At 44.5% G+C, this 16,459-nt stretch overlaps 2 protein-coding genes and 1 pseudogene across 5 annotated transcripts in view; 2 read left to right on the top strand and 1 right to left on the bottom strand.

Moving 5' to 3' along the window:
• Nucleotides 1-16,459, bottom strand: part of LOC142108562 (uncharacterized) — a 365,380-nt gene that overhangs the window by 141,493 nt on the left and 207,428 nt on the right. The window contains 1 exon segment of the mRNA XM_075192316.1: nucleotides 3,887-3,975. Within this exon segment, the coding sequence (XP_075048417.1) occupies nucleotides 3,887-3,975 (89 nt within the window).
• Nucleotides 1-16,459, top strand: part of LOC142108568 (uncharacterized) — a 131,821-nt pseudogene that overhangs the window by 20,234 nt on the left and 95,128 nt on the right.
• LOC142108565 (uncharacterized) overlaps nucleotides 1-16,459 on the top strand; it is a 150,141-nt gene that overhangs the window by 112,946 nt on the left and 20,736 nt on the right. The gene's annotated exons all lie outside the window — the stretch shown is intronic.

The raw sequence follows: 16,459 nt of genomic DNA, 5'->3' as shown, positions 1-16,459 counted from the left end.
GCAGCGACTGTGGGCACCACCGCAACTCACCGTGCCTGGTCTCTGGCGTCCTGGCCGTCTCCATGACGACCGGGACATCACTTCCGGTCTCCTCATCCCGATAGCCTATGCAACAATCGGGACGCTTGCTGCTCCCTGCCGTCGCGCCCGGCCAACTGTTAAACAGCCGAGCGTGCGCACGCAGGGCTATTTAGACTGAGCCTTCGAGGGCTGATTGGAGGCATACATTATCTCAGCCACCTGGCTGATTATTACAGCTGACACTCTGTGCACTCATTGGTTCCCAGTACTATTTAAGGCAGTGAGGACTGAGCCTCACTGCCGGTTATAGTGTTCTGTTCCAGTCTGCTACCTGCTTCTGTGCTGTGTTGGTGTTTAACCTTGGATTGCTTTTCCTGTGTATGATCCTGCCTGTACCCAGGCTCTGAACCTTTGCCTTTGATCCTGACCTTCTGCCTTTACCCAGGCTCTGAACCTTTGCCTGTGACCCTGACCTGCTGTCTGTACCCGGACTCTGAACACTTGCCTGGTCCCTGACCCAGCTTGTAGAAGACGTCTCCACCTGTGCTGTCAGGCTAGTTAGACATCATCATCTCTGTCCAGTCCGCAGACCTCTGGCCTGTCCCTACTCCGTGTATTACCTCCCATACCTGAGTGCTGCCGTGTGACCATAAACTTGTACTACACTGAGTGTAATTCCCGGGGGCATCCAAGTACCTGTGAGCATAACCAGTCTCTACGAGAAAGGCGGCTGCTTTAGGTGAAGACCTCTTCCACTAGTTCTACAAGTTTATGCCGCCCTGGTTGCCGTAACAATTGGACAGGAAGCATTAACAACCATTGACATTCTCCAACTAGACACTACCAGCACACACAAACACTGGACCATAATAAGCGTAGTAGGCATGGTCAAAATTAGCAGCAAGTCCTGCCATGGGTTTACACTACTCTCGCCCCCTTGCACAGAGCAGAGAGCATTAGGACAGAGAAGGAGAATGCAGGAGGGCACAGATCGGCAACTGTCAGGAAGTCTGTATTTAGATGCAGGACTCAGTATTGAACTTTCTATGCACGGCATGGTGAGCACAGCTGATGCAAGTTTACAGAGTTGCAAGCAGGTGATTACCGACATAACAGAGGTGGGGAGTTGAACTTCCAAGCAGTATATAAACCTGCTCTGCCTGTCATTCCCTTCTAGAGTATCAGCTTTGCTGTTCTGAGCTCCTGAGTGTCTTATCCTGTTTACTGTTTGATTCTGGATTATTGACCTGACTTGTTCCTGACTTTGTGATACTTGGATCTTGACTCTGTACTTTACTGACAGACAAGTTTGACCTTTGGTTTTTCCTAGCTATTTCTTTGCTTGCTGATTCTGTATGTTTATCCTGCGGACCTCGGCTAGCATGACTATTCTGCCCAATTGCATGTAGTGCTCTGTCAACTAAACTAAGGGCCAGTTTGGTGGAACTCGACCTAGTAACTACAGGCAGCCAAATCTATCCTGCTTTTCTGCAGGCCCTGTTGAATAACGGCAGTAACTTAGACTCTACATTACCTCTCTCTAGCTATGTCAATCTTAGCTGGTGGTGTGTCCACAAACCCGAAGCGGATAGTAACACCACAAAGTAGAAGAAAGCTTAAGGGCAAAGCATAACACAGAGACAGATCAGCAGATGAAGAGCAACAGTACAGGGTATCCAAGCACATACTGGAGGGGAGCTATTGTGCAACAACGGGTGTGTGGTTATAGTTCTGTGTGTCCAGGAAGGTGGAGTTTGTGTGAAGTGTATGTTGTGATGGGGTGTGTTGTTGTCTGGGAATCATCTAGTATATTTAGTATTACAGTGTTAATATACAGGAAATTGATATGATCATTAATGGATTATCACACAGGGAAAATAATGGGTAATGTCACATGTAGTAGCACACAGAGGATTGTGGATAGAACAAGAGGTAGTGTACAGGAGGTTCATAGGTAATTTCATAGTCAGACTGACGTCCCATGAGCTACATAGACAATGTCAGGAGGAGACTGGTCAGATCTCTGGGCTGGTAGCACACAATGATATGATGTGAGGAGGAGACTGGTCAGATCTCTGGACTGGAAGAACACAGTGATATGATGTGAGGAAGAGACTGGTCAGATCTCTGGGGTAGTAGCACAGTGATATGATGTGAGGCGGAGACTGGTCAGATCTCTGGGCTGGTAAAACACAGTGATATGATGTGAGGAAGAGACTGGTCAGATCTCTGGGCTGGAAGAACACAGTGATATGATGTGAGGAAGAGACTGGTCAGATCTCTGGGCTGGTAAAACACAATGATATGATGTGAGGAGGAGACTGGTCAGATCTCTGGGCTGGTAGCACACAATGATATGATGTGAGGAGGAGACTGGTCAGATCTCTGGGCTGGTAGCACACAATGATATGATGTGAGGAGGAGACTGGTCAGATCTCTGGGCTGGTAGCACACAATGATATGATGTGAGGAGGAGACTGGTCAGATCTCTGGGCTGGTAGCACACAATGATATGATGTGAGGAGGAGACTGGTCAGATCTCTGGGCTGGTAGCACACAATAATATGATGTGAGGAGGAGACTGGTCAGATCTCTGGGCTGGTAACACACAATGATATGATGTGAGGAGGAGATCAGGAGTCTAATTGGGGCTGATGGCTTCTGATTCCCCCACTGTCCAGATATTTTTATTTTAATGAGGAAAAAATAACACTCCTAGAGCGCTCCAATTCCCAGCAGCAGCCCTATCACTCCAAATGAGCTTCAACTTGCTCCCAAAATACAAATATAAATAAATAATGGTGGATCCAAAGATGTTATAACTTATCTTATGGAAATTTTCACTAATGGTATAGACACTAATAAGTCCACCTTATAGAGTTTAATGTCCAACAACAGATTTTTAGACGTTCTTCTTTATAGAGTTCTGTATCTTCAAGATACAACCCCACACAGAGAACAGATTATAGCCTCATATGACAAAATAAGTTCCTTGTAAGACCTATTTTAACACCACGTGCTCAAATTGATTTCGTACCGTGATACTCATACACCAGTAATCATATGGAGAGCAGATGTCCATCGATCTTCCTTATACCAGTTATGTGCATTTGCTGACATCAGCTGTCTGCTGGGAACTCTATAAGGTGGACTTATTAATGTCTATACCATTAGTGATTAATTCCATGAGATACGTTATAGCATCTGAGGATCCACCAGTATTTATACTTTTTCCTCAATAGTTTTTACTGACAGAGGAGGGTGTAGAATAAGAGATTGTTGTAGTGACTGAATAAGCAGAATATGTGACTCTTCTGTAATAAGTGATTATTACTCACCTGTGCTGATATCTGTAGGGATTTCCTCCTCCTTACACTGCTGATCACCCCTCACATACGTCTCTTCCTCTTCCTCTATCGTTCCTACTTTAATGTCAGTCAAGACATTACCCTAAATAGCCCAAAAAACAATATCATATTATTTATATGGCGCCATAGAATCCGCTGCGCCGCACAATGAACAAAAAAATAAACTGGAAAAAAATAAAGATAAGTAGGGGACAAGAGAAACAATATAAACAGTAAAAATCAATGCAAGAGACAATAGAGAAAGCAACTACATTAAAATACAACTAGAACAAAGGAAGCAATACAAAGAGGATAGGAGGTAGAGAGCCAAACTTGTGAGAGTTATCAAAAAGAGGATTATGGTAATAAAATATATTATATCTATTAATATCGGATTTAATTATTTGAGATGAAACAGAAGACTATCAGTGTATAAGATCCACACAGCTCTTTACAGATAATATAATAAAGTCACCTTGACATTTAGGTATTTGAAGAGACCCTAAAATGTCATATACCTGATACTTCTGTGTGATAATCGGAATTTCCGTTTTACAATCCTGAGGACGGAGATATCTCTCTGGGGTATTTCTGTTACTGGATCCATCTGTAGGAAACACACAGTGACTGATTACATTGTTTATATAAGCAGAATATGTGACTCTTCTGTAATAAGTGTTTATTACTTACTTGTACTGATATCTGTAGAGATTTCCTCCTCCTTACACTGCTGATCACCCCTCACATACGTCTCTTCCTCTCTCTTTGTAATTTCTACTTTATTATCATTTACGACGTTGTCCTGAATAGCCCACAAAAAAATTAAATAAAAAACAAAATCACATTTAATTATATCGGATTTAATAAATCCATAATAAACAGAAGTGTATCAGTGTATAAGAGCCACAAAGGTTTTTTTTGTAATGTGTTTTTTTTTTTTTTACAGATCATATAATGAAAAGTCACATTAGTGTTCCGGTATTTGAAGAGATCATAAAATGTCATCTACCTGATATTCCTCTGGGATACTGGGATTTTCCGCTTTACAATCCTGTGAATAAAGAGGACGGAGATATCTCTCTGGGGTATTTGTGTTACTTGATCCATCTGTAGGAAAAAGAAATTGAATATATGTGATTCTCAGATGAGTGTATCTAGGTGGCTCTCAGAACTATTGTCTCCTCTACAATAATTGAAAGTCTCCTCTTACCCAGTGATGTGAGGATCCGGTGATTCTCCATCCTCACGTCCTCGTATAGACCCTTGTGTCCTCCTAAATACTTCCACTCCTGCATAGAGAAATACACAGTGACATCCTGACACCTTATAGGAACCTGACAACACAATGACAGTGTCATCATCCAGACACATCCCCTGGTGTTACTGTATAATGTCCCATTCCCAGCAGTCACCTCTCCAGTCACCAGCTGAATGATCTTGTTGGTCAGTTCCAGGATCTTTTGGTCAATGATTCCTTCACGTATCAGTGCGTGAGGTGGAGGCACCTTGATGGGGCTCTGGGTCCTGCTCAATCCTCCTGACACACAGGGGCGGCTCCTGGGTGTCACACACTCACCAGATCTCTTTATCACTACTGTGTAATCCTGTGTATTAAGAGAGACATCAATAAAAAGGTAAATAAGCTTTACCTATTTGAAATTTTTAGGGGTGAACTGTGCAACATATAAAATAATGATCTATTTTACAAATACAACCGCTATGACATATGTAACGGTTTGCTGTTTTCATTCCACAGAGGCGTGGCCTGGCAGCCATCTAGGTCGGCCGCGTTATATTTGATCTCTGTGGAACCCCATTCGTCTTAGGCTCTCCGTCACTCACAGGCCTGTAACCAGCCAAAATTGTCACCTACTGCTGCCTACTTTCTCCGCCACAGCTCGGACTCACATTGGGGTGGCCCCCCTGCTCCCAGTCCACCTGGCGCATCTGAGGCCTAATCCGTGCTGAAAGCCGCTGCCTTGATTTCTGGATTCGACGGACGCTATTTTGTCACCGGAGCTGCCCTGATCACCGGACTCCCGGGTGCCATAATTTGGAGAAATGCCCCAATCGGACCAACCCCTCAAACGGGGCCCCCTCCCTGCAATTCCAAGGGTGCATGAAGGAGGACCGGGCCTCCTACAACCCTATGGTCCAGCCGCCGCATATCTCCTGATCTGTCCTCCACGCATGGAGCACACAGACTCTGCCTACCTCTCCATCCATCACCCTGCAGGGGGTAAGTTTCATTCTACAACCCCAGATCAGTTCACCTGTTCTCCATCAGTCCCCAGCAGTGTATGAGGAATTACAGACGATAACTGCAGTTGTCTGCACCTGAGGGAACACTGCTCCTGCCTATGTACCCTATCAGATGGACCTTCCACTCTGGTCACCCCGTACAGTCCTCAGGCTTGTCCTGATGTTCTAAGACCCCATCTGCACACGTTAGGACTTGGCTTCCAGGGGTAAATTGTTGCCTAGCCAGGCTCACTGTCAGACCGTGGCTTCTCAGTGGCTCAGTGTTGCCACCACTTGGTGGAAATAAATATCTCTCCACAAACCTCTAATACCTGACTGTCTGTTAAGTTTGAAAGTGGGCCTGCTGTCCCCCACAAACACCACTGTGGTTCAACAACTGGGAGCCCTGTTACCTTTCAGCATCATCATTGGATAGTGCACTGGGACGAATTGGCACCCGCTGCCTGATAGGGGCCTGGCATTCTGCTGCCCCTGGTACTACAGCACCGACTATCTATCATATACACACATAGTGGGCTCATTTTCTGGACTCAGCTGTCCCATTCTAGCACACAGGAAGCAGCATTCTTCTGATACCTCTGCCCACTTCCAGGGAAGGAGAGTTCTGCATTTCTGCTCAGCTGGGCACTGTTTTGTACTTATGTAAGCCGTGATATGGATTAACCTGTGACGCTCCGCATGGCCCTTGGGTCAGGGTTATCTCCTGGAATGTCGTAAGACTGCCTTTTCTTCTAACCGAAACACAGATACTTTCACAATTACACATCCTGTTTGATCTATTTGTGTCCTCATTCCTGAGCTTATCATGCCTAAATGGGGCAGGAACTGGTGGCTCAGACCTCCCTCAGAGCCTTAAAAATTTGCCTACACGGAAGTAAAGACCCCGAGTGCTTCTTCTCAACACCGCAATGATTCAGATTCTTCGCCACTGACTCACAAAGATCTACAATCCCTGTTCCGTGAAGTCAAGGAGATGAGGAAATAGGTGCAGGCGATTGGATCTCTGAAGGCCGAATTGCATGACCTTGGGGATAGGACAGACAACCTGGAAACTAAAATGAATGAAGTAGTCTCCTCACACCAGGACATGGTGGCTGACCTCCAGCGCCTACAAGAAGATATGTTCCATATGCAGGATTAACAAGATGATTAAGAGAAGAAGGCCCGGCATAATAACCTACGCATCAGAGGTATTCCTGAGACAGTGGACCAATCCCTCCTTGATCAGTACTTGAAAAACCTCTTTGCACGTCTAGCTCATGCCACCCTGGAGGATCAGCTCCATTTGGACAGAGTCCACAGAGCCCTTCGTCTTCAGGAATCCTCCGAACCTTGGGATGTCATCCTTCATTGTCACTATTACACCACTTAAGAGGCGATTCTATGGGAATCTCTTAAGGCCATCTCAATCGACGATGTTTCCCTAAAAATCTGCCAGGACATTGCCCTGCTTACCCTCAAGAGATGTGAATTTAAACCAATGACATCTATCCTCAAGGACAACAATATCCGATATCGCTGGGGCTTTCCGCTTCGTCTTCTCCTCTGGCATCATAACAAGGTTCACTCTGCCGGGCTATGGCGGACGCAGATCGACTCCTCGAGACTTTGGGACTCCCGACCCCTCCTATTCACCCCCACACATAAGGACCAGGCTCCAGCTTCTTGGGATTCACCTCTTCCCCTCAAAAGCTCCAGAATACCATGTGGACGACTGTGACAAGAACCGCTAAACCACCTGCCTCTGTTCCACCTTCTTGATATGTATTTGTCGTGTTCTTTTCACCAGATGCTGCCTTGCTTCATCTCTCTCCATGATGGATCGCTGGGTTTCTGACCTCCTCATACAGAGTAGGAGGAGTTGTGTGCCTTAGGCGTGGGATGATATCCCGCCTTGTTCTTCACTAATTTTCTTTGTTTACACTGTTGTTTTCTGTTTCAGATTGCTACTGCCCCATTTCTGTTTATATGACCGGACCTCTGGATGACGGTAGTAGCTGTCCCCCCAACTCTCACGACATTCCCCCTCCTCCTGGCTCCCATCTCAGCCCTTTTACCCTGGTCTGGAGGTGGTTGAAACTACTAGACCCTTTTGTGTGTCCCTGGCCACGTCCCCATAATGGGTATGCTGCCCTTGCCTGGCTTTCCCCTGCCACAGGCACTAACCATCACTTTTCCTGGCCAGCCACACGGACCAGATGTGGCCCCACATACTGGCCCTGTCCACTTCCCTGTTCTCCTTTTTTCCTTCTCCTGTCCCTTCCATCTTTTCTTACTTCAGGCACTTTCTGATTCTCTTTATCTTCATTGCCACAGTATTGACATTGTTTTGTTTTTTTGTTTTCCTCCAACACGTCTGACCCTCACTGGGGCGGGCCATTTTCCACCTCCCAATGGCTCTTAGGATCTTTTCCCTGGATGGTAAAGGTTTGAACAGCCCACAAAAACGTACAACACTTTATCTCACACTTAAACAACATAGGGCTGATATAGTCTTTCTCCAGGAGACATACTTTACTTGTCACTCACATCTGGAATTGAAGTCTAGACTGTACCCCTTTACTTTCCGTGTTTGCGATCCTAGATAGAAGAAACGGGGTGTCTCCCATGTGACGTTCAAGCTGTGGACATCCTACTCTGACCCCGACGGTCGCTTTCTAATCCTACTCAACTATACCTTATGTACACTAGTTAATTTGTATGCTCCGAATCAAAATCAACACTCTTTTTCACTGCCCTAGATTCCTTGCTCTCTCAGGTCCGCCAGGGAGAAGTGATCATGGCAGGAGACTTTAATGTTGCAGTAGATGACACTGTCGATAGGTCGTCCACTCTGGCTCCCCTTGCCAGTGGCTCGGAGTTCCGTAAATCCAAGGCTTTGGCGTCCCTCACCATCTTCTCTTTGATTCTTAGAGAACCCTCCTCCCGAGACTATACATTGTACTCTCAGGTTCACGGCACCTATTCACGAATAGACATGGTCTTCCTAAGCCACGATCTGTCCCTGAAACTCCGGGCAGCTCACATACATCAGATGGTCTGGTCTGACCAGACCCCATTTCTGCTGACCTCTCAGATATAGTCTCTTGCCCTACCATATGGCACCTCAATGACACTATCCTTAATGACCTAGTAACTTACTCTTGGGCTGCAGACTCTCTTAGAAGAATACATTCTTCTCAATGACCTTTCAGATATGCCCTCCATGACTCTCTGGAAAGCCCATAAGGAGGTGGTGGTGGGTCACCTTATTAGCATGGCCTGACGGCACAAGAAGCTTTCTATCTCCAAACGCACAGTTAGCTATCGAACTCCAGACTCTGGAGAGACAACACAAACTCTCCCCAAATGATGCTACCCTGAATAAGCTTCTAACGGTAAGGTCTAACCTGAATCTCCTTCTCTTGGAATCCACTGCTGTGGCCCTGAAACGGCTGAGGCAAACGTTCTACGGGAAAGGAGAGAAAGCAGATAAAATCTTGGCCGTCCATTTGAGGGCTCAGAAATCCCAAAATAACGTTATGGCTCTGAAGTCTGCCTCTACAGCCTGTACCCTATAGAGTTACAGAAATTCTACTCTACATTGTATAACTTAGATAAACTGACGCCTGGCAGCACCCCTTTAGCAGATACCTACTGCAAACGATTCTCCTAGACCCTGTTCCCCCACCTCCACACCCTGTTCAATGCTATCTTGCACAGCAACCCCTTCACTAAATCGATGCTGGAAGTGTGCATAGTAGTCACACATAAGAAGGGAAACGACCCTAGAAACTGCGTAAACTACCATCCTATCTCCCTCCTTAATGTAGATGTTAAGATATATGCAAAGGTCCTGGCCACCCGTTTCAACAGAGTCCTTCCGGATCTGTTCCAATACAATCAGTTGGGATTCAGAAACTTATCCCGGCCATGTTGCTGACCCTGGACAATGAGAAGGCATTCGACCGGATCTCATGGGACTTTATGTTTCACATCTTGAAGGCGTATGGCTTCTCGCCTGAATTCCTGACAGGGGTACCTTCCCTTTACAATCCCACCACAGCTAGGGTATTAGTTAACTGATCTTTATCCGACCCCTTCTCCCTTATCAACAGGACAAGGCAGGGCTGTCCCTTGTCACCCCTAGTCTTCGCGCTATAGAGCCGCTGGCGGCAATGATCTGACAAACCGGCTATGATAACTGGTTGGGTGGTGGGTCCCCAGGAATTTAAGATCTCCCCTCTTTGCTGACGACATTCTCCACTCCATCACAAATCCCCAGTAGACCCTGCCTGCTCTCTATAGACTTAATAATGAGTATGGCCTCGTCGGGTTAAAAAATAAATTTTACTAAATCGGAGGCCATGCTCCTCCATCCCTCCCCTCTCTCATAACCAGCCTACAGACTACTTTTGCTTTGCGCTGGCAGACGAACAAGATCAAGTATCTAGGAATATACATTACCTCTTCCTATAATAGGTTATACCGGTAAAATCCTCTCCCCTCCTGACTAAAATCAAACAGCACCTGGGGCTTTGTAGAAAATATATCATATCGTGCCTGGGGAGGATTATCGCAGTTAAGATGAACCTGGTCCCTAAGCTTCTCTACCTTTTCCAGACTGTCCCGGTGAAAGTACCCGATTCGGGACTTATATTCATCTTTTCTTAAAATTTGTATGGCATGGCAAACCCCCTACAATTTCTGTGGCAGTGCTCAAGAAGCACAGGGCTCAGGTAGGTAGAGGTTTTCCGGATATCAAACTCTATTACTTGGCATCCCATTTGTCCCAGGTTGTGGTTAACCATGTCCCCCATCACACTATAGCGTGGGTAGACTTGGAAACCCACTCACAAAGGTCCCTTCCCTGGTATCACTTTGGGGCCACCCTAAAGCAGACAGACCACCAGAGGCTTCCCTCCTCTCTCAAATTTTGGGACACATGTCGGGCAAAGCACAAATTGTCCTCCTTTATTTCCCCCAACTCCCAATCTAGGAATGGAAGTTCCTGCTGCACAAGGGTTCCCCGCTTCATAGCAGAATAGACTCAGACACTAGTGTCGGGAAGGCTGGCTATTGCTTTTTGACGCGTTTCGTCCCGGCAATGGGACTTTCTCAAAGCTTATCCAATCAATCTCCCCATGGATAATCAAATAACTCACTGTTTGTCTCCGTGTGTTTCCCTGAAGAGAGAAACACACGGAGACAAACAGTGAGTTATTTGATTAACCCTTGTGCAGCAGGAACTTTCATTTCTCTACTGAGTTGACGGACGACAGTAAAAGCAGGTGCACCTGCTGGAATATGTAACTCGCCGGAGAAACACACGGAGACAAAAAGTGAGTTATTTGATTAAGCTTTAGCGGTGAAGCCCGTGGAAAACTCATACTACCGTGGACCTCAATTTCAGCCTGCTGTGGAGGTTATCTATTCTATCTTCAAGCTGGTAAGAAGTCACTATTTCTTTCTGCCGGATTAAACTTTTTGGATAATTCTGCGGCCTGGGTGAGCTTTACTTGAATATTAACCTTCTCCCCATTGGAGTTTTTCCTTTCTACATATGTGGAACAATGTTTTTTTGCACCCTTACAATGATTATTTCTTGAGGTTTCACGTGATCCTCCAATTTTCTCTGGACTGTTTTTCAAAGGAAACTATACTATATTGACCAACTTGATACCAGATATCTGGGTTCTCTTGGTAATATCTCTTTTCAAGAGGGCTAGTGTTCTTTTTATTTGTATTTTATCTGTGTGTGTTTTTGTTTTTCTATATTATTTATGTACCTTGGTGTTTATTAAATTTATTACTTGGGAACCTACCTAGATTTTATATTATTACATCTGTTTATGTATGTCTGCTTGAGCTCTATCCCCCCAGCACCATTATATCGTTTCTAAAAGATTTTTATTTGCTCTCACACTGGTTGAAGGTACCAGTGATCAGGTCAGATGAAACAAGAAGAACATTTCAGAGTACAAGACAGTGCTTTTTATACTGATTTGGACACAAGCTATTTTTAGAATCAGGATGCAATGTGTTTACACAAACATGGATTTATATGCATTGCAAAGCCAACAATATTTACATGAAATTTTAGAAATTCTAGAGATGCGGTGATGTCCTGCATCTGGTTATCAGATGCAGAGAATCTAGGAGCCAGTCTTAATTAAAAGTTCCTGCCTTCAATGTTGTACCTTCACTCATCAAAAGATCTAATTAGCATGGGGCCCTTCTTCAGACAGTCCAGAATACACATTCCCAAATGAAAGGTACAAATCCCAAACAAGCCCCATCCCCACATCACAACACACATAAGACTTCCATACACAAAGGCGTATTGTATCAGATATATACCTTCAGAAATAATGCATCTCTTCTAGCAAGGTTAAACATGAAAACTAATTTCTTCCCCTGGTCTCAGAAATTAAAGATTTCCGTACCAAAATATACACAATATCAAAAATATGTGCATGTGCAATTATATAAATAAGCTACCTGCGCTATTTCCTTTAAATAAATTTATACCATAAGTTATTTATAAGTGATCCAGTCACACCCTTACAAAGGGATTATCTATCATACACTGGCAGCTGCTAAATACCTAATAGCCAAACATTGGAAAGACCCTAATCCTCCCTCTATGCAGGAACTACGGAATCGATTATCAAACTGGAGCAGAATAATCACAGGGTTTACAGAGAAAGAGCAGCAGCAAGGACAATTGATGAACTGCACAGGTTGCAGGGAAAGGCAGTCTCTTAAAGGCCAGACACAGGTGATTGGGATCCAGGAGTTAATGAGACTAACTCCTGCAGCTTAGGAGAATGGTCTGAGTACCACAGCAGCACCTCTGGTAGTAAAGAGGTACTGAAGGCCAGCTTCTGTAACACCAATCATACCTCCTAAATCTCTGGAAGGAATTAGACTGTTATGCCATCGTCTCGGGCTATAAATCTTCAGAGTGTCCTTCCCATCCCCTATTCCCTCATACTTGGGACAGGTCAGTAGTAACAGGGGAGATCTGTAGAGACCATCTGCAGCTATGCTGCACCTCATACAGCGGGTCTTCAGTCTGCCAGTGTCTCTCTAGTGTGAGAGGAGCTATACCCAGTGATCAGTATTATGGAGGTATTCATGCTTACACCTAATAAACATTTCCCCCATTACTGTCCTCTCCTCAGTCCTCTTCCTGCCCCTTCTTCTTTCAGTCACTCTCTATTTCCCACACACAGTTCTCCTTACTGCGGTGTCGGAAGCATCTCTATTAGGGGCTACTTATACTGTGAGGTTAGGGTCAGGTTTTATTTGTTACTCATTGGTGGGTTACCCTGGTGAGGAGGGTGAGGAAAGGATTGGTTCTAGTTAGTCTGTTCGTGTTAGTTTTACCGTGGGCTGGACTGGGTCAGATCAGGTTTCTAAGTAACGCCGCTCACGTGGAGCCGAGACCCTAGAGAGGTGGACATGAATCATTATGATATATATATATATATATATATATATATATCATAATAAATAAAGGAAATGAAGAGACTTCAAAAATGTTTTTCTACTTAAACCAGAGTTGATATTTCAGATGCATATTGAACAGTGTAGTAAAACAAACCATATCAGTGTCCCCATCACTTGACCTACTGGAGCTGCACCAGTTTAAAAAGCAAAACAAAAAGATGGAACCATGCACACAGTTACATCATAGACCCTATACCTTTACCTAAATTATAGGAAACAGCACATGTGTGTGTGTGTGTGTATAATATATATATATATATATATATATATATATATATATATATATATAAAGGTATCATTTATAGATATGAGAGAAGCTAGGAATACATTTTAGGGTATACTTGTAAGTGTGCTTCTTACAGTTCTCCTGTTATCTAAATAAACATAATAAGATAATTAGAATGTAGATAAATGACAGAAAGCTCTGTCATGACAAAAACACTACATAAGATTCATCTGGCTATATGGACAAATACAGACATTATTGTACATTTTACAACCATATAGAAACATGACTGAAACTAATAACGAGGGGCTGAGGGTTTAGAGAAACTCTGGACGTAAACACTTTATAGGGAATTAGATGCCATGGTGTAACCTGGTGGGATCTATAGGTGGTGTAACCTGGTGAGATCTATAGGTGGTGTAACCTGGTGGGATCTATAGGGGGTGTAACCTGGTGGGATCTATAGGGGGTGTAACCTGGTGGGATCTATAGGCGGTGTAACCTGGTGGGATCTATAGGCGGTGTAACCTGGTGGGATCTATAGGTGGTGTAACCTGATGGGATCTATAGGTCGGGTGTTGTAGGTGTTTGTCACTTACTGCCTAATTCTTTAGAGTGAAGTCGTTGTCAGGAGATGTTCCTCTCCTTTGGTTCTTTGTCTTCCTGTTCTTAGTTTGGTGGATGGTCCTGGAGTGGATTATTTTAGGTGTTCCTCTGGATTAAAGTGGTTGTTGGGTATTGGTGCACTTGTTCCGTGGATAACTAATGAAGTAATTTATCCTGTTGGAGAAGCAGATGGGAGAGGAGTCACAGACTGTGGGTGGTGTTTTGGATCCCCCAAAAAATATGAAAGTGCTGATGTTCAACTTGTTGTTCTCTGTTCTTGTTTCAAGCGGTTATAGCTCTATTGTTCCTATAGCTCGTTTGCGTTTGCAGCTTTTATGTCTACTTAAACTCTTTAGCTTGGTTTAGTATCTCTTATTGCCTTTACAATTGTGTAAATGTTGGTGTTAGGTGATTTTATTTTTACTTAAATGCAGTCTGCTCTGTATACTAAGAGGGATAACATTGTAACCTATGAAAACATTCAATACAAAATGTAACATCAGGTGTGAGTGAGACAAATACTTATTATATGGTAAATAAGAACCACAAAATATTGGTGTTATATAATCACTGACTACCAATATCTATCAGGGTCTCAGGCCAAATAATATATTATGTAGTTTTCCTTTAAGATATAAGATACTTAGTTATTATAGGACCACAAACATCTGCATAAAACTCTGTATTTTAAGAGGAAATAAATGGGTCACACAAGGAGATATAATCATCTACACAGAAGTACAGCAGACTATCCATAGCTATAGTGCAAACCAGATCTATTTAATCCCGAGGACTCTTAAGAGAAAGAAAGTGATTGAAATAAAAGCATTATTATAAACTCAAATAGTGACGTATACACAGCCTGATATATTATTACCTCAGCCTTGTACAGGGCCCGGATGTTGCACAGACTGAGGGCGGAGCTCCAGGCTTTGCCATGGCGGCTGAGGAGGATGTGGCCACGCCCCCTTTACAGTGTAAGACGACAGGAGCGGAGATATATCTCTTAGACTAATAGTGTGTGGGAGACTACGGGAAAATGGCCGCCGCTGTCCTGCATTGAGGACAATACAGGATTATAAATGTAAATAGCCGGCAGGGGGTCGGAAAAGCGAGAAGTGTGTGGGAGAGAAATGAGCGGGGAGGGGTTCTGTGGTTTTTCATTTAACAATGTAATCGCTAGTTAAAAAAATAGTTACTTTAGGCGTATTTTCTAACATGTAGTACAGCGGCTGCCATTTTCTCGTAGTCTCCCAAACCCAGAATTGATGGTACAGTTATAGAACCAGTGACGCGGACCAGGGGGGCGTGGTCACATGTTGTCCGTGAATCTACTGACGTCAGCCGCGTAGTGATTGGCTCAGGATATCAGTGTCTGAGCGCTGGAAGGTGACTATTCCTGTAGTCTGTTTACATGTTATATATTCATCACTGTCCTGTTACTGTACCATGGGGTGATACAGATGTCCTGTTACTGTACCATGGGGGTGATACAGATGTCCTGTTACTGTACCATGGGGGTGATACAGATGTCCTGTTACTGTACCATGGGGGTGATACAGATGTCCTGTTACTGTACCATGGGGGGTGATACAGATGTCCTGTTACTGTACCATGGGGGTGATACAGATGTCCTGTTACTGTACCATGGGGGTGATACAGATGTCCTGTTACTGTACCATGGGGGTGATACAGATGTACTGTTACTGTACCATGGGGGTGATACAGATGTCCTGTTACTGTACCATGGGGGTGATACAGATGTCCTGTTACTGTACCATGGGGGGTGATACAGATGTCCTGTTACTGTACCATGGGGGTGATACAGATGTCCTGTTACTGTACCATGGGGGTGATACAGATGTCCTGTTACTGTACCATGGGGGTGATACAGATGTCCTGTTACTGTACCATGGGGGTGATACAGATGTCCTGTTACTGTACCATGGGGGTGATACAGATGTCCTGTTACTGTACCATGGGGGTGATACAGATGTCCTGTTACTGTACCATGGGGGTGATACAGATGTCCTGTTACTGTACCATGGGGGTGATACAGATGTCCTGTTACTGTACCATGGGGGTGATACAGGTGTCCTGTTACTGTACCATGGGGGTGATACAGGTGTCCTGTTACTGTACCATGGGGGTGATACAGATGTCCTGTTACTGTACCATGGGGGGTGATACAGATGTGCTGTTACTGTACCATGGGGGTGATACAGATGTCCTGTTACTGTACCATGGGGGTGATACAGATGTCCTGTTACTGTACCATGGGGGTGATACAGATGTCCTGTTACTGTACCATGGGGGTGATACAGATGTCCTGTTACTGTACCATGGGGGTGATACAGATGTCCTGTTACTGTACCGTGGGGGTGATACAGATGTCCTGTTACTGTACCATGGGGTGATACAGATGTCCTGTTACTGTACCATGGGGGTGATACAGATGTCCTGTTACTGTACCATGGGGGTGATACAGATGTCCTGTTACTGT

Source organism: Mixophyes fleayi, chromosome 12 (assembly GCF_038048845.1).
Source record: "Mixophyes fleayi isolate aMixFle1 chromosome 12, aMixFle1.hap1, whole genome shotgun sequence".
Classification (NCBI taxonomy): Eukaryota; Metazoa; Chordata; class Amphibia; order Anura; family Limnodynastidae; genus Mixophyes; species Mixophyes fleayi.
Note: the sequence above shows the minus strand (reverse complement) of the source record. Positions and strands in the feature narration are given on the sequence as shown.